Source organism: Anser cygnoides, chromosome 6 (assembly GCF_040182565.1).
Source record: "Anser cygnoides isolate HZ-2024a breed goose chromosome 6, Taihu_goose_T2T_genome, whole genome shotgun sequence".
Taxonomy (NCBI): Eukaryota; Metazoa; Chordata; class Aves; order Anseriformes; family Anatidae; genus Anser; species Anser cygnoides.
In genome coordinates, this window is record NC_089878.1 from 13,036,634 (window position 1) to 13,058,361 (window position 21,728).

Here is a 21,728-nt window from a genome sequence, read left to right on the forward strand (position 1 = left end):
CCCACTGTTCATTTAGTTCAGTATCTAACTGGGCCCCCAAGGCCCTTATTAAAGGAGTCTCTTCATACTAGTTTTGATACAGGAAGGGGCATGGGCTAGACTTGGTTGCTTATTTCAAAGGCATTGCCCTGAGAACTGGAATGCCTGGCAGCACTTTTATTCAATGACTAAAGTACTTAGCCCCTTGCTGGAAATGCAGAATTACTGCAGACTAAATCTGGACAGCAATGCTTGAACCAACGCCAAGGTGCCTCATTTGTGTGACTAACTAATACCAAATGAATCATTTCTTTAAAAAGAAATGACTTGGATTTTCAGGGACTTACAAAAATAATAATTACTTTTGTCTTTTATACCCAACAAACATTTTGATCTACAGTTTCCATTCAAAGGAAGAAGTTATGGGTACAACTGCTGGCAATTTTGATTTTGTTTTACTTCTAAACAGATATTTTGCTGTTCAAACTGAGAACTCTTATTTCCTTCTCTCAAACTTCTCTTTATGCTTGCTTGTTTTAATGCTGATGTCCAGTAAGGAGCTTTCAGAACATGATGCGAGTGTTATTTTTCTAAGCAGGTGCGCCCTTCTAATGAAACTAATAAAACACCATGCGTGACAGAGCAACAAATTAACTTTGTGAGAACCAGGAGGATACAGGTTTAATTTGTCTTGATTCAGCAAAACAACAATAATCCTGTATAACAACATGCCACAGTCTTGATGAAGAAAAAGTTCAGCATTGATCTTAAGTCTGCCCCCTGTAATACCAGATCACTTTTCTATTACACACGTACTATTAAACATTCAAAGACAAAGCATCCCAAATTCATGAGGGAAGAACAAACCAGTGTAAAATGATTTGCCTTCTGGGAGTCTATTCTCTCATGCTGTGGCTGGAAAATGTTTTACCCAGCATTTTCTTTGTGCTACACAGAATTGATGCAGAGCAGGCACACTGAACTCAGCTTCTTCTTCATTCAAGTTCTGTGGTTGATCACTGTTAGGGCTCCCAAGTGAGGCAGATTTCATTTCAGCCAGATCCACTTGTCACCAACATCAGCATTGTAGCCTTTACTAAAATAGCGACCAGGAAGCTAGAGAAAGCAGAAAGTTTAGTCAGAAACATTTTTCTTTTCATTGTTTATAGAGAATCTAAAAATTTCAGTACAGTGACTTACGTTACCTGCAAAAGCGCAACCTATAATCTGCAATTCTTTGCAAAATGAAGATAGCACTTGTAGGAAAATTCATGTCTTTAGAAAAAAATAGAGCTGTACAGCTGGTAAGGGGGGACCCACAAAAACACGATGTTAATGGTATGTATATACATATAAACTAGGCCAATATCCCACCAACAGAACAGCATGGCTCCATCTGGATTCATCCATTTCTTCCCCTGTATGCTGTTCCCCATTTTAGTAAGAGATGACCCCTCTAATCAGAGTGTGCAGCAGAGGAAGGGAATTAGCCAGAAGAATCTCATGCCAAAATAGGCACGCATTATTAAATACATGAAGTTTCATGCATGAAATACTGAGTTAATTACTACATTAAATTAAACCATTCAAATGAAATTGCATATTTAGCCTTCAAGAGCTGAACTTAACTTCATTAAAGCAGAAAGCAATATCTGCCTGTCTTCATAAGCAAAGCCAGAAACCACTACTTGATGGAAAAACTGAAGTTTCTCAAATCCCCTACCCCAAATTTCACAGGTACCATGGGACCTAAGCAACAACCTTCACTTGCAGCCTCTGAACGTCACTGACCTTTCAGGCTGTAGCTCTTCTGCATTGATCCCTCATGTTTCTGGGAGGTGACCTCTGCTAAGCAGCTCACGGTCTTGCTGGTTAACCTGACAGACTTTTCTGTACCAGTGGTTCCCAAACCAGGGCTCAGGGAGACACTGTGCTGCTGCACAACACCACTTAACTGCTCTGCTCTTAACAGTGTGTAACCCATCGCTATACGCAAGACTGCTCCGGGCTGGGGACCGTCCGAGGCAGCCTTTCTGTTGGACAGCACGTCAGGGGTAATGGCTGGTTTCACTGGTCTCAGGAGACACAGGAAACAGCTTGAGCCCAGCAAACCAAGAAACATGCTGTGGAGGGAAAGGCTGGATGGACTGGAGCACTGGCAGAGGGACATCACACATAACAGGAAAGCTTGGAGGGTCTGCATCCTCAGCAGAGAGGGAAAGCGAGTTGTAACAGAGATGAGACCAAACAGAGGTGAACTCTAGCCTAAACAGCCTTGGCATTTGAACCCAGGGGTTCAGCCAGGCCGCTCACACAGACACCCCACAGCCAACGCCTCGCATGGGGTTCAGGAAGGAGAGGACAGGCACAAGACCCTCCCAGCAGCACCACACCGGGCGGCACTAGAGACACTAACCCAAGCCGTTCCACCTTCAGCTTTAAAGATCCGAGGAAAGAGGCTGTTTAAGCAGCAGCCATTTTAAGGGATTACTAAAGCAGCATGTGGGACTGCAAGAGAGAGCCTGCCAGTACAGCAAAAATAGCGAACTCTCCTTCGGCAGCGTATGTGCTCTCTGCAGGCTGGGAGAGCGCGGGCTACATCACCAGGTCAGCAAAAGCACGCGCACGTGATGGAAGGCTACACAAGCGTGCCAGCAACGCTGTCATCAAAATCGTCTCTTACCAACTCGCACTGCAAAAACACCACAAATTTTTTAGTGCACTTGCTGCCTGAATAAATATAAACCAGGCTCTGTACCCGTTAGATAACTAAGCCACAGGATACAAAGCCTCCCAGCAACGGGATCAATACATAAAGTAGCTGCGCTGGCAATTACTCCTAACTGAGTGATCCTAGAGAGGAAAAAGATGTAGATACATTTCAGCATTTACGTCTCAGGTGTTAAAGCGGTCCTTTTCAGAAAGTACTGACCATGAACTAAAGTACCACAAACGTTTGGGTCCTAGCTCCGGAACCTCTCTTCCTGTCTTTAGGAATGAAAAAGACAAAGAGACAACTTCCATCATCGACATAGAGCTGGAATCAAAAAGCAAACCACTGTGAAAAGGCAAAAGGCATTTTGCAAGAAAGTCTGGAGCAAGCAAAGAAGCTACAATAAAGCCTTTCCTTTAAAAAATATCCTATCAGCTGGCAATCTTTACAAATAATTAAGCAAAAAACATTTGCTCAACTCCACTCAAACTCTGGTTTCACACAGGACCTCAATGTGTCCCAGTGACTTCTCCTTTCAAAAAAAGCCTGTGAAAGTATCTTGTTTAAGAAAACTGCCCCTGTGGAGAGAAGCAAGACCAAGTCTGGATGAAATCTATGATCATGCCACAAAAACAGCTATTTCATCCAGGAAAAAGCCTGATGTTTTAAAGAAGGTGGGGGTATTTTTTTTTTTAATTTTTGTTTGAAGGTCAGAAGACAAGACATTTCTTTCCATAAAGCATCAAGCTAACAGAAGATTTCTGCCTCCTTCATGAGACACCCACCACCCCGCCTTGTCACAAGCTATTACAAGTCATTCTTGATCAGTGTTTCCAGGGCTTTTCATTTAAAGTTTGTCTTTAATGCTTTGTCTAAACATCAGAAGAAACCATGCTGTCCTGTTAAGAGTTACTCCTGCTGAGCAAAGAGGAGATGTGAGATGGAAATAAGTGATTACTGTCCCTGCCCTACAAATTTGCAGTGGTGAGCTAGGGAGGACATCAGACCTGCTGTGACCAGCCTGTATCTATTAATTCTAGCACAAAAACAGCTCTCCCTGGTCCTCTCTGGGCAGCACATAATTGGCCCTTTGATACTTCAAGAGATTCCCAGATAACAAGATTATTAAAGCAACAGGAGCTCTCTGGGAAAATACAGGAGTTTACAGTTTCATTTCTGGGGAATTCTACCCTCTTAAAAGGGCACAGTATCAATCCCAGCAGATTTCAAATTCATTGTCCAAAACAAATTCCCCATGTGCCTTTGGTTAAAGGCATGCAATACATCAAAGCAATTTTCTAAGTATTCATGCATACTCCATCATTCACAGTGGGCCTTGGCAAAAGCAATCAAGTTTCGGGATATATTACTGGTGAGCTTTCCAAATAGCCAGGAAACGGCACATAAACAAATCCTGTTTTACCTAGCAAGCAGAATCATCTGAGTTTAAATTCTGCGCACCGTTAGAGTCAGGTGCGAGTAACAGGAATGACTTCCTGAGAAAGGGCCCTTCAAAGCTCACGTTTGGCAGAACTGTCTGTATTAAAAAAAAATTAAAAGTGCACAGCTAGGAACAAGGCTGGTCTATTCCATAGGGGAGGAAGCTGTTCATCTTTTAGCATATATTCAGCACGTGGAAAAATACTCAAACAGGAGTTGTTCCTGTTCTTGTGGTTCTCTGTCTCCCCTCCAACTCCTTGAAGGCCCACCTTCTGCCAGATCAAGCGTTTGCTCAGCTGCACAAGGAGCCTGCACTAACACAGCCAAACGGAAAGCACCGTGATGATGTTGATGACGTTGAATGGACCAAACAGCTTGATGCCAACAGAAAGGAGAGGTCCCACAGCACCCATCCTCTCATCTCCCTGCTGTGCTGTCCAAACGTGCTCTGCAGCTTGCCGGATCGTCCCACGAGCCCAGCCACCTCCCTCGCCCAGCGAGAAGCTATACACTCCTTTTGGCTGGGTGATTTTCGGTGACTCAGGGAGCTCGGTCAGCCAGACGCATACCAGACAGCTGCAGAAAAAAGTGGTAGGAGGAAGATCTAGGGATGCGGGGCAGACAGTTGGTTGTGCTCCTTTTGGTGGCAGCAAGTGGTTAAAGCAGTGCCCCAAACTGCAGCCTCAGCTCTGGCCCAGCTGAAGTTCCCAGCCTGTCTTCCTGCCGGCTGCGGAGGCAGCGCGAGGGCAGGGATGGGATCAGGCAGACTGCACTGAGGCTGCTGGGGTTGCTGCCAGAAGAGGTGACCTGTCCAGCCCAGAAGAGAGATAGGACACAGCTCTACTTAGCTTGCCAGTAGCTGGGAGAACACAGGGGGACTGAATATTCACTGCCTCTTCCGGCACAAGATACACGTGCCAACAAATGAAGCCAATGGCTTGAAAAACCCCTTGCTGAAGGATACTGCTGACACTAGAAATTTAGACACAGTCTCAGTGGGAGACCAGGCAAATACTTGGACAAACTTGCATTTTCCAGGACACTTCTGGATTCAGAGGAAGTTTCCCAGTTGGAACTGGGATGAAAATTAACAAGACCATGTCACCTGCAAGTGGCTGGCACATTCACAGGCGCGTTCCATGCTCTTTACCTTCAAAGAAAACTAGAGTAAGGTCGAAGAACAGGTACAACTTAATGGCCACGTTAATAATAAGCGTGTCTTATTATGCATTGTTATTAACAACACATTTCCATGGGCAAGCAGGAGTAACAGCATATGGGGTCAAATAAATCCCTTCAAACCCTTTATTGGCATGAGTTCCTACAGACCTACAGAGCATACCGACAGGTCTGCCCAACACCACGTGTCAGAGAAAGCAGTTGACTGTTACAAAGCTGAAGCACCTTTCCCATGAGAAGTAAGAAAAGCCTTGTTGTTATCACTGCAGCAATCTAGACACACACTTTGCAACACAGAATTGGGTCTCTGCCCTCAGGAGCTCACAGCTGAAGCAGCACTGGTCAAGCGAGCAGCAGCACAGATCCCTCCAGACAGAGGCAACAGCTCCCATGCATCCCTGCAGGAGGCAAATGCAAGCTCCTGCAGGGTCACTGTTGGATAATGGACTTTTCCACTCCATGGAAACAGATGAGACTGAGAATCAAGCCTTGGTCTGCTGCGTTACACCATGCAGAACTCAGAGTTGGCAGCACGGATTAACTCGAGAAGTGTGCTATAAAATCCACCACATGAAGAATGAAACTAGTGAAATAAGTTTTACCCAGCAAAGGTAGAGCCGACTCAGTGGAATGAAACTGCTCAACTTTAAAAGAACATCAGTAAAAAGACGAAAACAAGATCACCTCATCAGTTAAATTAAGAACTCTGCCACAGAAGTGTCTGTCAAAACTATAAACATGATGAAAAGCCCTATAAAGTGGTATATGCTGCAGAGTAGCAACAAACAGCTTTAGCCAGCTGTTTGCTATACACTGTGGCTGCATTTCATAGCTCCTCAAAATAATTTCAAACCAGACATGTACAGGTAGAGCTCTGGAGAGCTTTAACAGCCTGGAAAGGTCTACATCCATCAGCTCCGAGTATGTCTTCTTTTTCAATATTCCAGGAGAAAGGAAAAAAAAGAATTACCATTTTTTTCCTTCTGTTCTTCATGCTGCTTTCTACTAATGGGTGGGCTTCGCAGCTAAAATAGATCTATAAATAGCATGTTTTGAGCAGCACTGATCAAACAGCACTTAAAAACAGAGTCATTAAGCTGTGAAGCATACACTCATTCATCAATATCCAAGCCTTTTCATTTAGTGGCTGTTTATAATAAGCATAATAATAGCACCTGCCATCATCGCTGTTGGTGAAGACTCCTGCTTTTTCCAGTAGGAATCCTGACTTCCAGAAGGTTGTTGCCAGTGACTGTCACACAGCTAAAGTTAAGAGAATTTAAGAACCTATAAATTCATATCTGGTGATGCACTTTGGAAACGTTTTGTTTCCATGTTCCAGAGCAAAAGACAAAAAAGGGGTGAGGGTAATAAGCCCCTAAACACACATTAAAGGTGTAGTTTGAATTCCAGAGGATTGGCATAGATAAGTGTTTATTTACAGCTTAACTCCTGACATTCTTTTCTTGGACAAAATTCTTAATTATGAATTAACTATTAGCATTCACTATAGCTCAAGTAACACAGCACTCAAAAGCTTTATTGAACAGAGGTTCAATTTACTTTACTTTTTACTGAAATCCATTCGATGAATGTTGTCCTACCCTTCATTCCCCACACACACACACACAAAATCAGAACCACCAACCAAAACAACAACCAGAGTAGTCAATAGAAATCTTTTGGAATAGAAGTGTCCGTAAGGAGAACACAGCTCATTTCTCTAAAGCTGAAGTATTTTTATTTTAAGCCACATAGTTGAGTATCAGCAGGAATCTGATCTGTAGAAAGGAATTCGTGATTTGTAATTTGAACAACTACAAACACCATAAACAATCTAATGCATATCTCCGGCGTTGCTTTTGCAAGACTGCCAAGAATAAATAAGCAACATGGTATGGCTAAATATTTTGTTGCAGCTTTTCTCCACAGCGTCAACTGGCTATAGCAACTATTCTCCACCCTGGCAGAATAAAGTCTACTTTGCTTTTTCTTAGGAAAGAACATGTTAGAAACACCAATTATCCACTACAGACTGCAGACTGACCACAGGAAAAAGCCAAGTACCTATATCCAAGTCGGACAGTGTAATGTTAACTGCAGATTCACTCTTTCTACCGGACAGATAAAATGCAGAAGACTTCTTCCAACAGCACTCCCTGTAGCACTCTAGCTGGAGTTAGATGATCCTTAAGGTCCCTTTCCAACCCAAGCCATTCTTCGTTGCCCAAAGTAACAACAGCTCTTAGAAATGCCAGTTCTACATTGAAAAGCTCTGAACTGCTTCTCAGCATAAAAATGCTCTCAGGAAAAAAGGAAGTTCACACACAATGCTGTCCCAACCAATATGCCAGCATACCTGCACAGTTCAACATCTCAAATACACACTATTTCACGGTTTAAGACCCCTGGAGATGTTACCCTGAGGAGCAATGCAGGGATAGGAACGAGAGTGAGAAATAGAGTAAAGTATCCTTATAGCTTTGCCAAAGCCACTTCCTGATCTAGAGCACAATCTTCAATATAAGGTACCGAGATGAAACTGTCCTCTGAGGGTTTTTCGTTTTTTTAAAAAGAAGTTTCCTAGGAGATGCAGAAGAGTGGAAGCAGTTCAGCTGCAAGTTCTTTCTCCCCTTTGCTTAATCACCAACGAAGCCTTTCTTTTTCATCTTAAGCAGAGGTCTACCTTGTAGATCACATTCCTATCGTGGTGTGGGACTGAGAAGGGTTTTAGAGGAGGAGGATGTGCTCCCACAGAAAAGTGTTTTCTTTCATAGGGCTCAATGGCAGACTGTCAGTTTGAAATGGATTCTTTTAATGCCAGTAGGATTTTACTGTCTTTTTGATTTACATAGGCACCCAGCGCCTGGGACAGCGTGGTTTGTCATCTAAAACAATGCAGACACAGCTAACAGGACAGATCTGACATACTCCCAAGGTCTCTCACGTCCTCCTCCCCTCCACATTTGGGATAAGATTTCCCTGCCAATTGCCCATGTTATCTTTGAAGGGAAGCAGGGCAGAGGAGCTACACTTTTCTGAAGCAGAGAGAGGCTGTTCAAACCTCTCACGCTCTCCCTGCGCACACAAGATTGGTGAGAGGAGAGGAGGAGTGGGGAGAAGGGAAGAAAAGTAGATCATGGACCTATTCCTACCCCTTCCCAGGCAACCTTCAGAAACAACGTTGTAATTCCTCATTTTTAGTTATTCCTCAGGTTCTTGTAGTTTTACGGATACCCAGTTAGGCAACATTTTACTGTTATTTTAGAAATAGCTAAAAATATTTTTGCAGAGATAAAGCAGCAAAAACAAATTGAGCCTTTCCTAATTTATTGTGCGTCTGTTTTCATTCCTTCCTGGATCCAAGAGCAGACAGGGCTGGGCATTAGAGCTGTCAAACATCTCCATAAAAATAAGAAATGGAATGGGAGTCCTTGATCCTAAAAAACCCAAAACTTCGGCAAGACAAGAAAAAAAAATGACAGGAGAGAGAAAACAGAAGACTTTGTTACCATAGTGGCCATCTTTGAAATAACTGCAAACATGGAGAGGAAAGAAATATATATGCTAACCTCCTTAATTCTGCAAAGGCAAGAGTACCATGGAAGACAATTCTTGTAACCTAACTAAACCATGAAAAGCTACAGGCTTCTGAAAAAAAAAGAAAAAACACCCTTTGACCCAAGTTCTATTTATCCACACAGAGGAGATTATATACATGTGCGTATGTATGTGCAAAGTGTAACTGCTGCAACAATTTGGTCTAAAGTCTGAGGCCAAAGGCTACGATGTTTACTACCCAGTTACCGCCACGTTAAAGCTCAGTGCATTATTTTTGACGCAAACGCTCCCTGTTGTTCATCCACACTGACATCCTGGAAGCTAAAGCATTTCTTTTGTAGTTCAGGGTATTTTACAGAGGCTGTTGGGTGTGCAAGCCAGCAGTGCTCTGCATTCTTACAGGGGCGAGAAAAGCTGAAGGGATTGCTAGCCCCTCATTTACCAGCAGCCCCAAGCAACCACAGCCAGCAAGATGTGCCAGGCCTGTACCCCACGTGCAATTTGGGCCACATCAAACCTGCATCTGGCTCCCTCAAGGGAGCCAGACTGCATCTGACAGCAGTAGCAAGGTCTTTGACTTGCTCGAGTTTTCTTTGTCTCGGAGTAAGCATCTCCCTATTCCAAAAGGGAGATGCCCCACCAAGGGAGAAGGATGCAAAAATAAATAAGAGCCTTCTCCTACCTTTCAGTGACACGTTTATTTGCTTTCTTTAGAGACGTTAAACAGAAAAAAAAATCAAGCCATCCATTTCATCTTTGCTTAATATGGAGCTGCACTGACAAGACAAATAATGTTACATCTGTAAGGGATGGGATGGATGAAGAAGAATCAATACTACTGTCTCTGCCTTCCTCACGTGGCGAGTATGGCATGAGTGCAAAGTTTATCTCACCACAGAAAGGGACATTGCAAAGTTTGGTATGGAGGAGGCCAAGAGTGATCAAGGAAAGGAATCACAGGATGGAAGTTGAAGGGATTGACGGCCAGTGTCCAGGATCAGCAAACATCCAGTGCATGGTGGGGGAAAAGTAGTACGTGGGTAAAGAAAGAGAAGCAGGGGGTTTACCAATTCAGTACAAGAGCAAAAGGACACCTCAGATGGAAAGATGACAACTAAAACCGATCTAAGAAAGCCGTACACATAGGCACATGCACTCACTGGAGCTGGAACTCATATTGTGATAGAAAGTGTCTTTGAAGGTAGTTCAAGAGTGTAGAATAAATACTTCAAAGAATTCTTCACAAACTGTCTGCTTCAAGGGTAAAGTACACATCCCTGACTTTCTTCCAATTGTATCAGTTGGGCTAACAAAAGATAAAAAAACATTTTGATATGAGATTCGCTTTATTACAAAAGGAACTTCTAGGTGCATAGGCCTGTCTTGTGGGAAGAAAATCTATGTGCCCAAGCATTTGTTCATTTTCTTTAATATACACACCCACACATATACTTAAAGAATCCCAGCAAGCTAGAAAGAGGATGGGATACTCCCACTGCACATTCTTACCCCCTGAAGAAAGGATGGAAAAAAAAATACCATCAGAAATCCTAGACTGTAAGATGCAAGCCATGTTTTAGAGAGTACTATTGAAAATAGCCCTTTTCCCCTCTAGGATTTCTTATACTTCTGTTTAAACATATTGGGGCAAGCTGCTGGACAGAGGAAACAGGCTACAGGAACCAGGGCTGGAGCAAGTGGGCTAATACACATTGTTTTTGTTAGAACTGATGACACGAGAAAGGAGACTAAGTATTAAATACTTAGCTTTCCTGTTTATAGCAAAAGAATTCTCCGCTCTAATGGCCAAGTGAACACCAACAAGCCCTCGACTCCAAACTCTAGCACACCTCATGATAAGCAGCAACCTTCTTATTTCTTTGTCTTTTTAAATACAAAGTTTGTGCAAAAGAAATACTAATTATTTCCCTACAGCCTGCAATGAATGGAAAGGTGGTACACATTATTTTACAGTCCTGCAGCTTTGTTCTCGGAGGTAAAGATGTAGGTAAAGATGGTTTGAATATGCATCTTAGACAGCTGCACTTTTATGTAGACAGAAAAGAACATGCACGTAAAAGAATTCTTTTTTCACCATCCCTAGGAGATTTAGGCAGGACTTGCCAACATCATTCGGGAGTGTGAAGTACATAAGTACATTATTTAAGTACACTGATTCCATTAAACAGAACCATTTGTTTTCATCTTCTCTGCAAACACATCTGCCTAAGTGCTCCAGCTTCACAGGGCGCACATGGAGTTTGGAGCATTATCTGTGGGGATTGTACACGGTTGGAAGAAAGCACAGAGATACAGCAGTTGTTAAAGAAAAAAAAAGAGTAGTCAAGTCTTTACTAGTCTGACAGTTCCTAAAATAATGTTGCTTCACTTAAGAATGAACACGCTTATCTCTGATCTACAGAACCTGACTAAAAGGTTACTTTTTCCTTGCCAGAAAAGCATCTTTAGAAGTTTATGAATGCCTGAACAGAACGGCTGAACCCTGCCAGATGACTTTATGCTAAGAGAGAGGCAGAAAGCCACCTCCTCACACGTGGAAAGAACATTTACAGAAGAAATGTAGAGGATATACATAAAAAGCAAGTTTATAGTATTCAGAGCTGTATGTAGCTACCTCATGATTTCGAGCAAAGGCAAATGTACTAAAAGCTTGCTCCCTGAAAAGTGTTTCCTCCTCCTCCTCAGTTGCTTGTGACTAATTAATATCTTGAACAAAACCCAGCTTCTGCCTGGAATTTGCAAATCCCTGAAAACCACCATTATTAGGCAGCATGAATTGTGTGCATGCAACGCTGAAAAGCACAGCAGTTAGTTGCCTATTTGTATGATCAGGGATGTATAACTAGTTATAGGACTGCCGAGGAAAAAAAAATCCCCTACACAAATCATTGTGTTTATGTGGTAAACATCATTACTCTAACTTTAAAAGCACGCATTTCCCACAAGGAAAAGTTAAAGTTCTGTAATTATACCATAATTAAGCCTTTACTTGCAAGTCACGTGAGCCTAAAATTTTTATCCGTCTTCACATCTAAGAGTGGTAGCAGAGCTGCAACCATCTGCACATAGACATGGGCAAGGCAAGGGGTTAGGGCCTGAGATCCCCTCTCATTAGAGAAGGCAAACTCACATCCAAGACTTGTGTGTCTGCAAGTTCATCTGCCTCTTCTGTGCGCACTGCTTGTTGTCATCCTATAGTACCTCTGAACACAAGCCTTGCCTTTCAAAGAAATTCACACCTTCATTTGCTAAACAAAGTTGGAGGAAAAAATGCAGATCTTCAGAAGTCTCGACACAAAGGATTCAATTCTTAGAACATAAAACAGCAGGTAGGGTTGGCTTTGTGCTTGCCTTTCTAGTAGCTTAGGCAAAGTAGGAAAACTCAACGTCTTTTCCATTGTGCACCATCCCTAAAGAGCCCCATGCCTGAGGGATTGCAAGTGTTTAAGAATCCAGAAAAAACAGTGGACAGTATTGTCTGACTTGAACAGAATGCTTTGCGAATCGCACACGATTCCTCCTTATTCCAAATGACATTATCGCTTTCCATAGTACTTTCCTGAATCAGGGCCTAAAAGCAAGCCTGCAGATGGGAGATTTCATTTTGGCAATGTGTTTTTTGCACTGAAAATGCTCAGCTCCTGCTGTCAACTAACTGGCATGGAGCAGAGCAATCCAAGATCCGAGCTTTCCTTCCCAGGTATTCTTATACCTTCTCCTAAGCATCCTTTCGCTATGTCTGCAGGGAAAGTCACTTTTTTTTTTTCCTGGAAGCCAGCTTTCTGAGGAGGCAGGACATTCCCAGTTTCTTGCCAACACAGAGAGGGGCATGCTGTTGTACAGTTGGAGGAAAAAAAAAGAAAAAAAGGCTTTCAGAAGTAGTACCCCTGCTCCCCAGCACACAGCTCTGAGGTCACACCTAGCTGTGTGTCAGGCAGCCTCAATAATTCCCAGCTCCACTGCTAAGTGACATTTCAGCCAAAAAAAAGCCTATCATCTTCGGGAAGAAAGACACTGTCAGTACAGATGGATGTTGCATGCTGGCAACAAGTCATGCAGCAGATCATTCTGAAATATGTGCTGCACACACATAGACGTCTCTTGGAGTGAAGGACTCCAAAAATTCGTAGTCTAAGCCTGAAGTTTTGGATTTAAAATGCAATACCAAAAAGCACAAAATTCTGATAACTATGTCTCAGATGAATCAGGAAGGTGTTTTTCAAACACATTACACAATCTCAAGGAACACTGAGAAGCTTTCTGCTGCTTTAACCCTTAGCTTTAGTCCCTTTTACAAGCTGGAATGAATACATCTCAAATGAGGCAGAACAGCATGAACTTAAGAGCCTCTCCACTGCACAGTTAGCTGAGGAAGAACAAATTATGTTGAATAGTCAGTTCAAAAGTCCCTGTGAACATTCCGAAGAAAATACTGCAAGTTCAAAGTTTCTAAATGAGTCTACAAATCTCTAGTAAGAGACCCTATACTAGCAGGACAAGAAAAATGACAGTATTCTGACCATGCAAATCATGGCTTGTAACAGTTCATACAGATATTCCTTCCTTTGTCTTCAGTGATTTCTTGGAAAACAACAACAAAACACAGTGGCAGAGAAGATTTCAACACAACTTGGAAACATACCATCACCTGCAACTTCAGTTTGTCCGAGCAGTGGTAATTGCCATCAATTCTACAATTTCCCTAACGAGAATTTACAATACCTGGGCCTCAGGAGAATACTGCATAGTGAGGCAGGACCCCATGCCAGCTAAACAACAATAACCAATAGGGCAAAGTGCTAAGTCAATTGGAAGCCATTGTCTCCAGAACCAGAAAGGCAAGCAGCTAATTAAATCATTGTGTGGGAGCCTGCATGAGGTGTAAGAGAGTGCTGGGCCACAACAGGCTTTGGATGTGTGCCGGCTTACAGAAACACGCTATTTAAAGCAACAACAGTTTTGAGAACCAATGTAATGTTCATACCTCCTCAGCCTACTTCAGAAAAACACCCCCTCCCCAAGGGTTTTATAAGCAGTCTTCTTTATAGAAGTCGCCATGGGTTTCCAATTTTCTTGTTTGACTCAAAGGATTATTTTAGATTTCAGAGGTCAGAGACTAATCAGGGCAGGAGAAACAAAAACAAATGAAAACCACTTATCCTTTAGTCCACATCTGAAGATCAAAAAAGAAAATCAGCTTACGAAACAAACCATTTGCTTCATTATTCCTCTTATTTGGAAGCTAGACTTCAAAAAAAAAAGGTGGGGATCTAGGCAAAACCCAGAACTTACCTTTAGAAATATGTATCTGTGTGCATGAGATTAACACTCAGGCTGTGCACGGGGCAGCTGCAAATGTTCTAACACTTTTGCAGGGACAGTTGTCTGGCTGTTGTACAAGTGCTCCCCTTCCAGAATTACTTACCGATCGAAATTCGTAATAGATTTTATCATATTCATTGCCTCCAATTGTGATTTCTGGAACGAAGTGAGGGACAGCTACAGCATCCAGCACTCCAGTTTTGTCCTGAACACTGAAGGGAAAGAAAGAAGGAAAAGAAGAAAATGGATTAGTTAGTCCACATCCTGCCCAAAAGAGAGCAACATCAATTCTAAGTTTGACCAATTATTAAATTACTTCTCTGCTAAGTAGTTCTTTCACAGGTTTCAGCTCTTTTCTGGTTATGATGCATACATAGCCCTTTCCCTCACATGGCCACTGTGTTTCTTCCTTGCCTCCTGCTTGTTCCTGCTCCAACCCCTTCCCCAGGTTCTACCTCCCTGGAGATGCTCTGTTATTCCTGGAAACATTCTCCAAGGCACCTCTAGCTTTTTGCTTTCCTACATAAACAAGGTAAAAACAGTGGTTTTATTGATTTCCACATTCTATTTTACTATAGTAACTTCATTTAATTAAACTCCTGTCCAATTTGTTTTCACAAATGAACTCGCATAAGGATTAAAATAAAGTAGTGCTCTTCTTCCCCGAATTCCCATTCTAAATGACACTGAGGCAATCAAATGGTTTGGAAGCAGGCAGCATCTCCAGCACCCTGCCTGGGAGCAATCAGAGAAAGCTTGCTGCAGCAGCTTTAATGAGAGCTTAGTGATGAGGGGTGCAAAAATCAGGATCCACCAAAAATCCACACTGCATGGAGCCAGCACTTTCAAATACCCCAAATTTAAAATGCCTGAGAAACTGCTAGAAAGCCACCTTCTGCATACTGATGCCAATTTGCAGATCAACAGTGCCACCTACATGTATTTAGGGAAAAATACATCAACTATCCTTTGCAGTGGACAATGACTGAGTTCTATGTTTGACACTTGGGAGCTATGCAAGTAATTGTGTTGTTGGTTTTCAGTGAATTGTATTTCCTTATGAATATTTACACAGACATATACCAAATATAAGCTCTGAGCAAAGCAAAGTTAATTACCTTTAAGCAATCTTTTTTTTTTCCTCCCCCTAAATAACAAAGTTTGGGGCCTTCCCTCACAGCGTGGCACAGTTTCAATCACTAAACTAGACTGCTCACATATGCTGACATACACACTGCAAAATTACTCTACTGCAGACAAATCAGTAAGGAAATACAGGAATCCAGTAAAAGGTGAGGAGAGTGAAGGCAAGGATAAACGCCTATTTACAAGGCCAGGATAAACACCATAGACATTTCCTACAAACTATTACAGCATTTACCTTCAAAAATATTAACCCAGGTATTTTCTAACCATCTGGGGAAAAAAAAAAAGGAAAAGAAAAGCAGAAGCACTACAAGTTTACTTAGACTGTGGAATGACACACAGTGCCCATAAGCGTTCTTAGGATCTGTGGCTCTGTTCTCTGAGACATAAACAGTCAAACGGCAGACACACTGAGGCTCATCTTGCAATGTAAGTTGTCCCAAATCTGACCTGCACAAAGGGACTGCACCCATGAGACGAAGCTTACTGTCAAAAACAAACAGCAGGAACCCTCAGCTGAACAAGAAAACCAAAGCTGACAAACCCCACAGCGTTCACGTGCTGAAAGCCAGGAAAACAAGCCCCCCATTGCCTCCTCACGAAGGCAACAAGCGCTGTTTTCATGCTGTGCGAGCACCGGCCCTCCTGCAGACCTCTCCCAACCCTCCCACTCCAGGAGAGCTTGAATAACTGAGCTGGGATGGAAAAGCTTGCCCTAAACAGTGATCTGATGATGCAGCTGGGTTTATTTCCGAATCCTGGCATACCCTGCAAAGAGTATCTCTGCACCTGCTCCATCTCATACCCACCGCTAATTAAACCAAGTAAAACTAACAGGCCCTGGCGGAAAGCAGCCCTTCAGGTATCAGCTCGTCATTCCTTAGGTGCAGTCCATCCTCCAGCTGAGCCTGGAATCAGTACTGATGCTACAAGCTTTCATCCCCATTTCATCGTGCAGAGAGCAGAGACAAGCAGCAGGCAAGACAGTGAGCTAAGATTTTTGATTCGAAGAGGATTACTTGTTCAAATACCTTGCTGAATGTTTAAATACCTTGCTGAACTCAGGCTTAGCAGCACAGCCTGTGGAATATCCACTAATTTATCAGTAAATAAACACCTCTGTCCCTTCTTCCCACACCAGTGTCCCACAGAAGCGGGAGAGTCAGCTCTCTCTGCCAAGTAGCAGAAGATGTTCTGGACCTGACAAGTCTGTAGGAGAATGCAGATAAAAATCTGTCTGGGCATAAGTAAAATATAATTTGACATACACAACGCAAGTGCAGTAGTCAACCAGTCTGCAGCTAATCCATTCCTTCAGGAATCTCAGCCGAATGGCAATTTTAGAGGACAATTCCCAGGCACAATTTATTTTAGTTAGTGCCATGACGGAAAACCTGCTTCTCTTATAACCGCTGCCTCCAAAAAAAAATGCTCAACAACAACATGCAAACCTAATGCTGCTAAAGATGGCTTCTCCAGGTTCATCTCTGCTTTCTGCCTTAAGAAATAATTTGGAATACTAAATAAAAGCACCACCCAAAGACACCTGCCACAACAATGTCTTTAACCACAAAACCACATTTGCTTGCCAGAACTAATTCACCGCTTGGCAGGAAGCATTTAAGGGCACCTATTAAGTTTCCCGAGTTTTTTTCCTCTCTCCCTCAGTACAAAAGTACCACGATTTATTGTAGGCAGGCACTTAACCGTATTTTCTCAAAGCAGCTCTCTCATAATGCAGTGACAAAGCTACCCAGAGTGTGTTTTACCACCCCTAAGATTACGCGGCATTACAAATGTAACTGAAAACGTGCAAGTGACTGCACAGTCCTAATACTGTAGGAACATTAGACCCTAGCTCACCGTTACTATGGTCCAGGACCCTATTAGCTACAGCTCTTCACATGACTACATAGGAATCACACACTTGCAGCTATGCTACAGCAGTGGGTAGCTCTCTCCTCGTCCCCAAAAGCCTCTCAGTACACCTACTTTGCGCATTGTGTCCAACGCGGCATGCATGAGCAGGAACTGAGCAATCAGGACTAACACACCTGCCTCTTTTCAGAGTACTAAGTTTGATTTCCCTTAAAGGCAGCTTGCAACAAGGATACACACGTTTTTCAGGGCACCAGCAGAAACCTGATGACAAGAAAGTGCTGCAAGCTGTCCTGAAGTCAATGCAGCTCTTACGTCAGCTGGACATGCTTTCTAGAATTTCTGTTCCCATGACCTTAGCTTTTTGTTTCCTCCTCTGTATAAAACAACAAAGTCCCAGGACTGCCTACCACATGAACACTATTTGCTAAAGAAAAAAAACAACACAATGAACTAAACAAAAAACCTGTCTTGAATAGCCTGAACCATAACTTCTCAACAACTGATGTTGGCATTAATGCAAAAACTGAAGTGACAATACACAGGATCAGAAAACCACACTTCCTACCTAAAAGCATTCACCGACCTAAAAGGCTTGGGGCCAGCAACACAGAAGCATCCCTAGTTAAAATCTATGCTTATACGTGAAAGTAACTTGAGAAATAGCAGGTGGATCCCACTGGAAAAGAGAGAAGGTCGTCTTGCACACCTTGAAATCAGCTTCAAGCCTGGAACACAATAACTGGTTGGGAAGAATATGAAGGAGTGGGTGGCATTCATTCCTTTGCTATTCACACCCTTATTACCTCAGCCAGGGCTTCTCACCTTCTGCTGCGGTTGGCTTCCCTGCCTCCAGTGGGAAGGGTACGACACGTGGGATTGAGCCACACTCACGATTTTGCCCATACTTGTGAGAGCAGGGGAAAGGAGAAACCCTCCTGACTCATGCCATGGGCACACACAGCTGGGTGAGAGAGACTGCGATCAGGGTTCCACATCCAGCTCGTACTGCACTCACCTCCTCCGCCTCTGCGCTCATTCAGCGGGCACACAGGACAACAAAGGGCTGGTTCTCCCCACGATGTGTGTCCCCTTGCCCCTCACTTCCTCCTTACCCATTCACTCCAGACCTCTAGTCAAGCAGACTCCAACTCCACTGTTTGGTTAGGCAGTGCAAGCACGCCATGCCCAAGGTGAACCGTGGCCACTCCCCTGGTGAGCAACAGACACTCATCGCCCTTGCCAAGAAAGTAAAAAAGAGCTTTCCAAGAAAAGCAGGTCTGCAAGAGGTGAGAAGGTGCAAAAACAACTCTTCAAACCTATAAAAAGCTGCCACGAGGAGGAACTGACAGAAGAGACCTGTTTCGATGGAAGCAAGAAAGGAGAAAGGTGCTAAGGAAGCACTTTGCAATAGCGCATGAAGTTTTATGACAGATGCTTTGTGAGATTTTTGGAATCTCCGTGACAAAGAGTTTGAAGAACAAGTCCAATACACCTCTTACGAGCACTTCTAGTCCTGCTGTTTGAAATCAGACACGTTCAACCATGGACACGTCTTTCCTTTGCTAAGTGTGCTTGATTAGACTGCGAAATAGAGCTGAGGAGTCACTTTCCCTCATTTGCTCCCATGCTGCTGCTTTGCAAGATTTCATGTGATCAGAGCAAAATGAACAGAAAGGGAACAGAAGCTACGCCCTGGGTTCAGCAACAGCTACAAGAATTTAAAGAAACACAACTTTAAAAAAAAGTCACCAATTACTGCTCATACAAGATCCATCAGTAACAACCTCAAAATGCATTGTGATGTACTGCCAAACACAATATTGGATGATTTACTATACAGGGTATGTGGCACACTAACAGTAATTTATGAACAAAACTGAACGTATGACAGTGGCAAACTGTTTCATGGCTAGGTTGTTTCCAGATGAAACTAGAACCCCCCTTTCTTTAGGATACAAGAAATGTTGATACCTTTTTTTTTTAATTAAAGTAGTGGAGGCTGAAAAAGCCAAAGACATGCCCGTAAAAAGACATGTTCTGGTACAGCAAATTCTGAAGCAGCTGCAGCGATGCAACAGATTTAAGTGAGGACTCGTATACCGAAACAAGCCAAATGCAGTATGTTTCCCCCACCTGCTGGTAAATTAACACAGGTGACGTTACACAAGCTACAGCTCTTTGTTCCAAAACATTACTTATTACGCAATGCATCACACAGTCACACAGTTTTGCTGGGAAGGGCACAGCTAAAAACCTGCTTGAGACAGTGCAGCAGCAACACGGGAACGCACTGAGTTATTTCAAAAAGCCAGCAGAACTATTTCTGTTTGACTCGAAGGCTGGGGAGGAAGGAGAGATGTGGAGAGCATCCTCTGGGAGAGCCCTCCAGCTTACACACAGGCAAATATGTTTATAACCTTTTACCAAGACATGCCTCAATCCCACGATCAAACTGCTTTCTATTAGGGCAAGGGAGAGAGACTTGAGGGCAAGGCGAGGAGATAAAAGATGTTGTAACGCACCTGATTTCGTATGGGTGCGGCCCACTGGTTTGATTAGCTTAGTTTTTGCATTATGAAAGTAGTCAGAGGCGCTGCTGGGGTTTCCACATGTTAGGCCCTATATACATGCAAGAGAGTAGTTATCCTCACCTGCTCATCTTTCCCCTTCCTTTCCCAAAGGCGTGGTGTGAGCTGAAGATGGAAGAGGTGGAAGGCATCCCCAGAGCCAGGGAACAAGCCTGCAGCCACCCCTCCAGCACCAGGGCTGAAACAGCCCGAGCCAGAACAAGCAGGCTGTGCAAAACGCTGGATTGCTGATTTCGCAATGGCAGCCAAAACCGCGGCCAGATCCCTGCTGCAGCCTAGCAGAAACACCCACGAGAGGGCAGCATGTGCCGGCGTGCGGGACCTGCAGCCCACCAGGGACACACAGCACAGTAAAAGCCTCTTTGCAATGGGAAATACTAATCTAGGCTTTCAGATGTCCTGCGCCTATTCAAGGCTGAGTACCACAAGCTCTCTTCTATTTGATATTGGGAAAAAAAATAGGAAACTATCAGCTTTAACGATTGTGAATCAGCACCTGAGCTTGGCATTTGATGCTCCAGGATGCAACTCCAACCCTGAAGGCAGCAGCAGCCTCCCAGGAGCATTTCTTCAGCCCTGACACAACTGTCCCCTGTCCGATGCTGCATCTGGCACATTTTCATGAGCGATGCTTGTGCAAACCGTGACAGGGAACTCATGTCTACCCCACACTTGTGGGGTTAGCATGAGAAAAGATTACATTCAAATCTACACTTTTTTTTTTTTAAGTTAGAAGGTGCTTGCTATTTCCTGCTCAGCTGAACAAGGTGTGGGCACAAAACTGGCACAGGACCTGTTGTCACGCATTTGATCAGTGTCCTGATACCCCAACACCAAAGGAACAAAGCAAACACTGAGCACTTTGATCAAATCTCTGAATATGAGCACAATCTTGACAATGCTATTCTGAAGGCAAGTGGAAACAGTAAAACTTAAAGCACTTGAACATTTAAATTAAGTTTGTTGCATTGTGAGATTTTAGTAAGATAGCCACGCACTGCCTTTAAAAGAAATAATTTCATATTACCTGCAATGACAAGCCTTGTAAAGGAAACCCTCTCACCATCATCCAGGGCTGAATGAAAAATTAAGTCCTCAGCAATGCTATTTATTCCTTTCTACAGTTACAAAGTACAATTTTCACACAATATCTTAATACAGCACTCTTTAATTGTGTGCTTTACTTTAACTCCCTCCTACACTCTGCAATTAACAATAATCCTTTCTTAATAACTGTACCGATGTGAAGCTATAGGAAAAACAGCAACTTAACTGTATTTTCTTCTTTCAAAGGACGTTTGATTTTCACAGTTCCGCAGGATCTAAGCCACCAGATGCTATTCTTTAATTACTATATATAGAAAACTCTTCTTATGTAAAAAGTTGCCAAATCCTGACTTGTTTCTCTTAGATGCCACCCAACATCGCTTTTCTACAATCTACCTTCACCCTCTGAGAGAAGGGCCATACAAAAGGCAGAACATTACCACTAATATTAGAAGGCATTTGAAGTAACAGAACAGAAAAGTGAAAGTTTATGGGATTCTTTCCCATGGAAGTTTGTTTCAAACAAAAGCTTAACCTATTATTCCAGCACCTCTGTCACAATAAACACTAAAATTCTGAAGTCCAACCAGGAAAGTTGCAGAGTCCTGCCCCCGGGACACGCTGGGGCACCCAGCTGGGAAGCAGCTCTGCAGGAAGGGCCCTGGGGTCCTGGTGGGCACCGCGCTGAGCACGGGCCAGCAGCACGCCCCTGCTGCCACACTGAGCTGCATCAGGCAAAGGATTGCCAGTAGGTCAAGGGAGGCGATCCTTCCCCTCAGCTCAGCACTGGTGAGGCTGCACCTGCAGTACTGGGTCCAGCTCTGGGCTCCCCATGACAGGAGAGACCTGGA

At 43.3% G+C, this 21,728-nt stretch overlaps 1 protein-coding gene across 1 annotated transcript in view; it reads right to left on the reverse strand.

Moving 5' to 3' along the window:
- Positions 1-629: 629 nt before the first annotated feature.
- NDUFA10 (NADH:ubiquinone oxidoreductase subunit A10) overlaps positions 630-21,728 on the reverse strand; it is a 45,914-nt gene continuing 24,815 nt past the window's right edge. Inside the window, exons 9-10 of the mRNA XM_066999341.1 lie at positions 14,319-14,427; positions 630-1,095 (exon numbers count right to left, since the gene is read on the reverse strand). Of these exons, the coding sequence (XP_066855442.1) occupies positions 1,027-1,095; positions 14,319-14,427 (178 nt within the window). The 3' untranslated portion in view covers positions 630-1,026. The remainder of the gene's footprint in view (positions 1,096-14,318; positions 14,428-21,728) is intronic.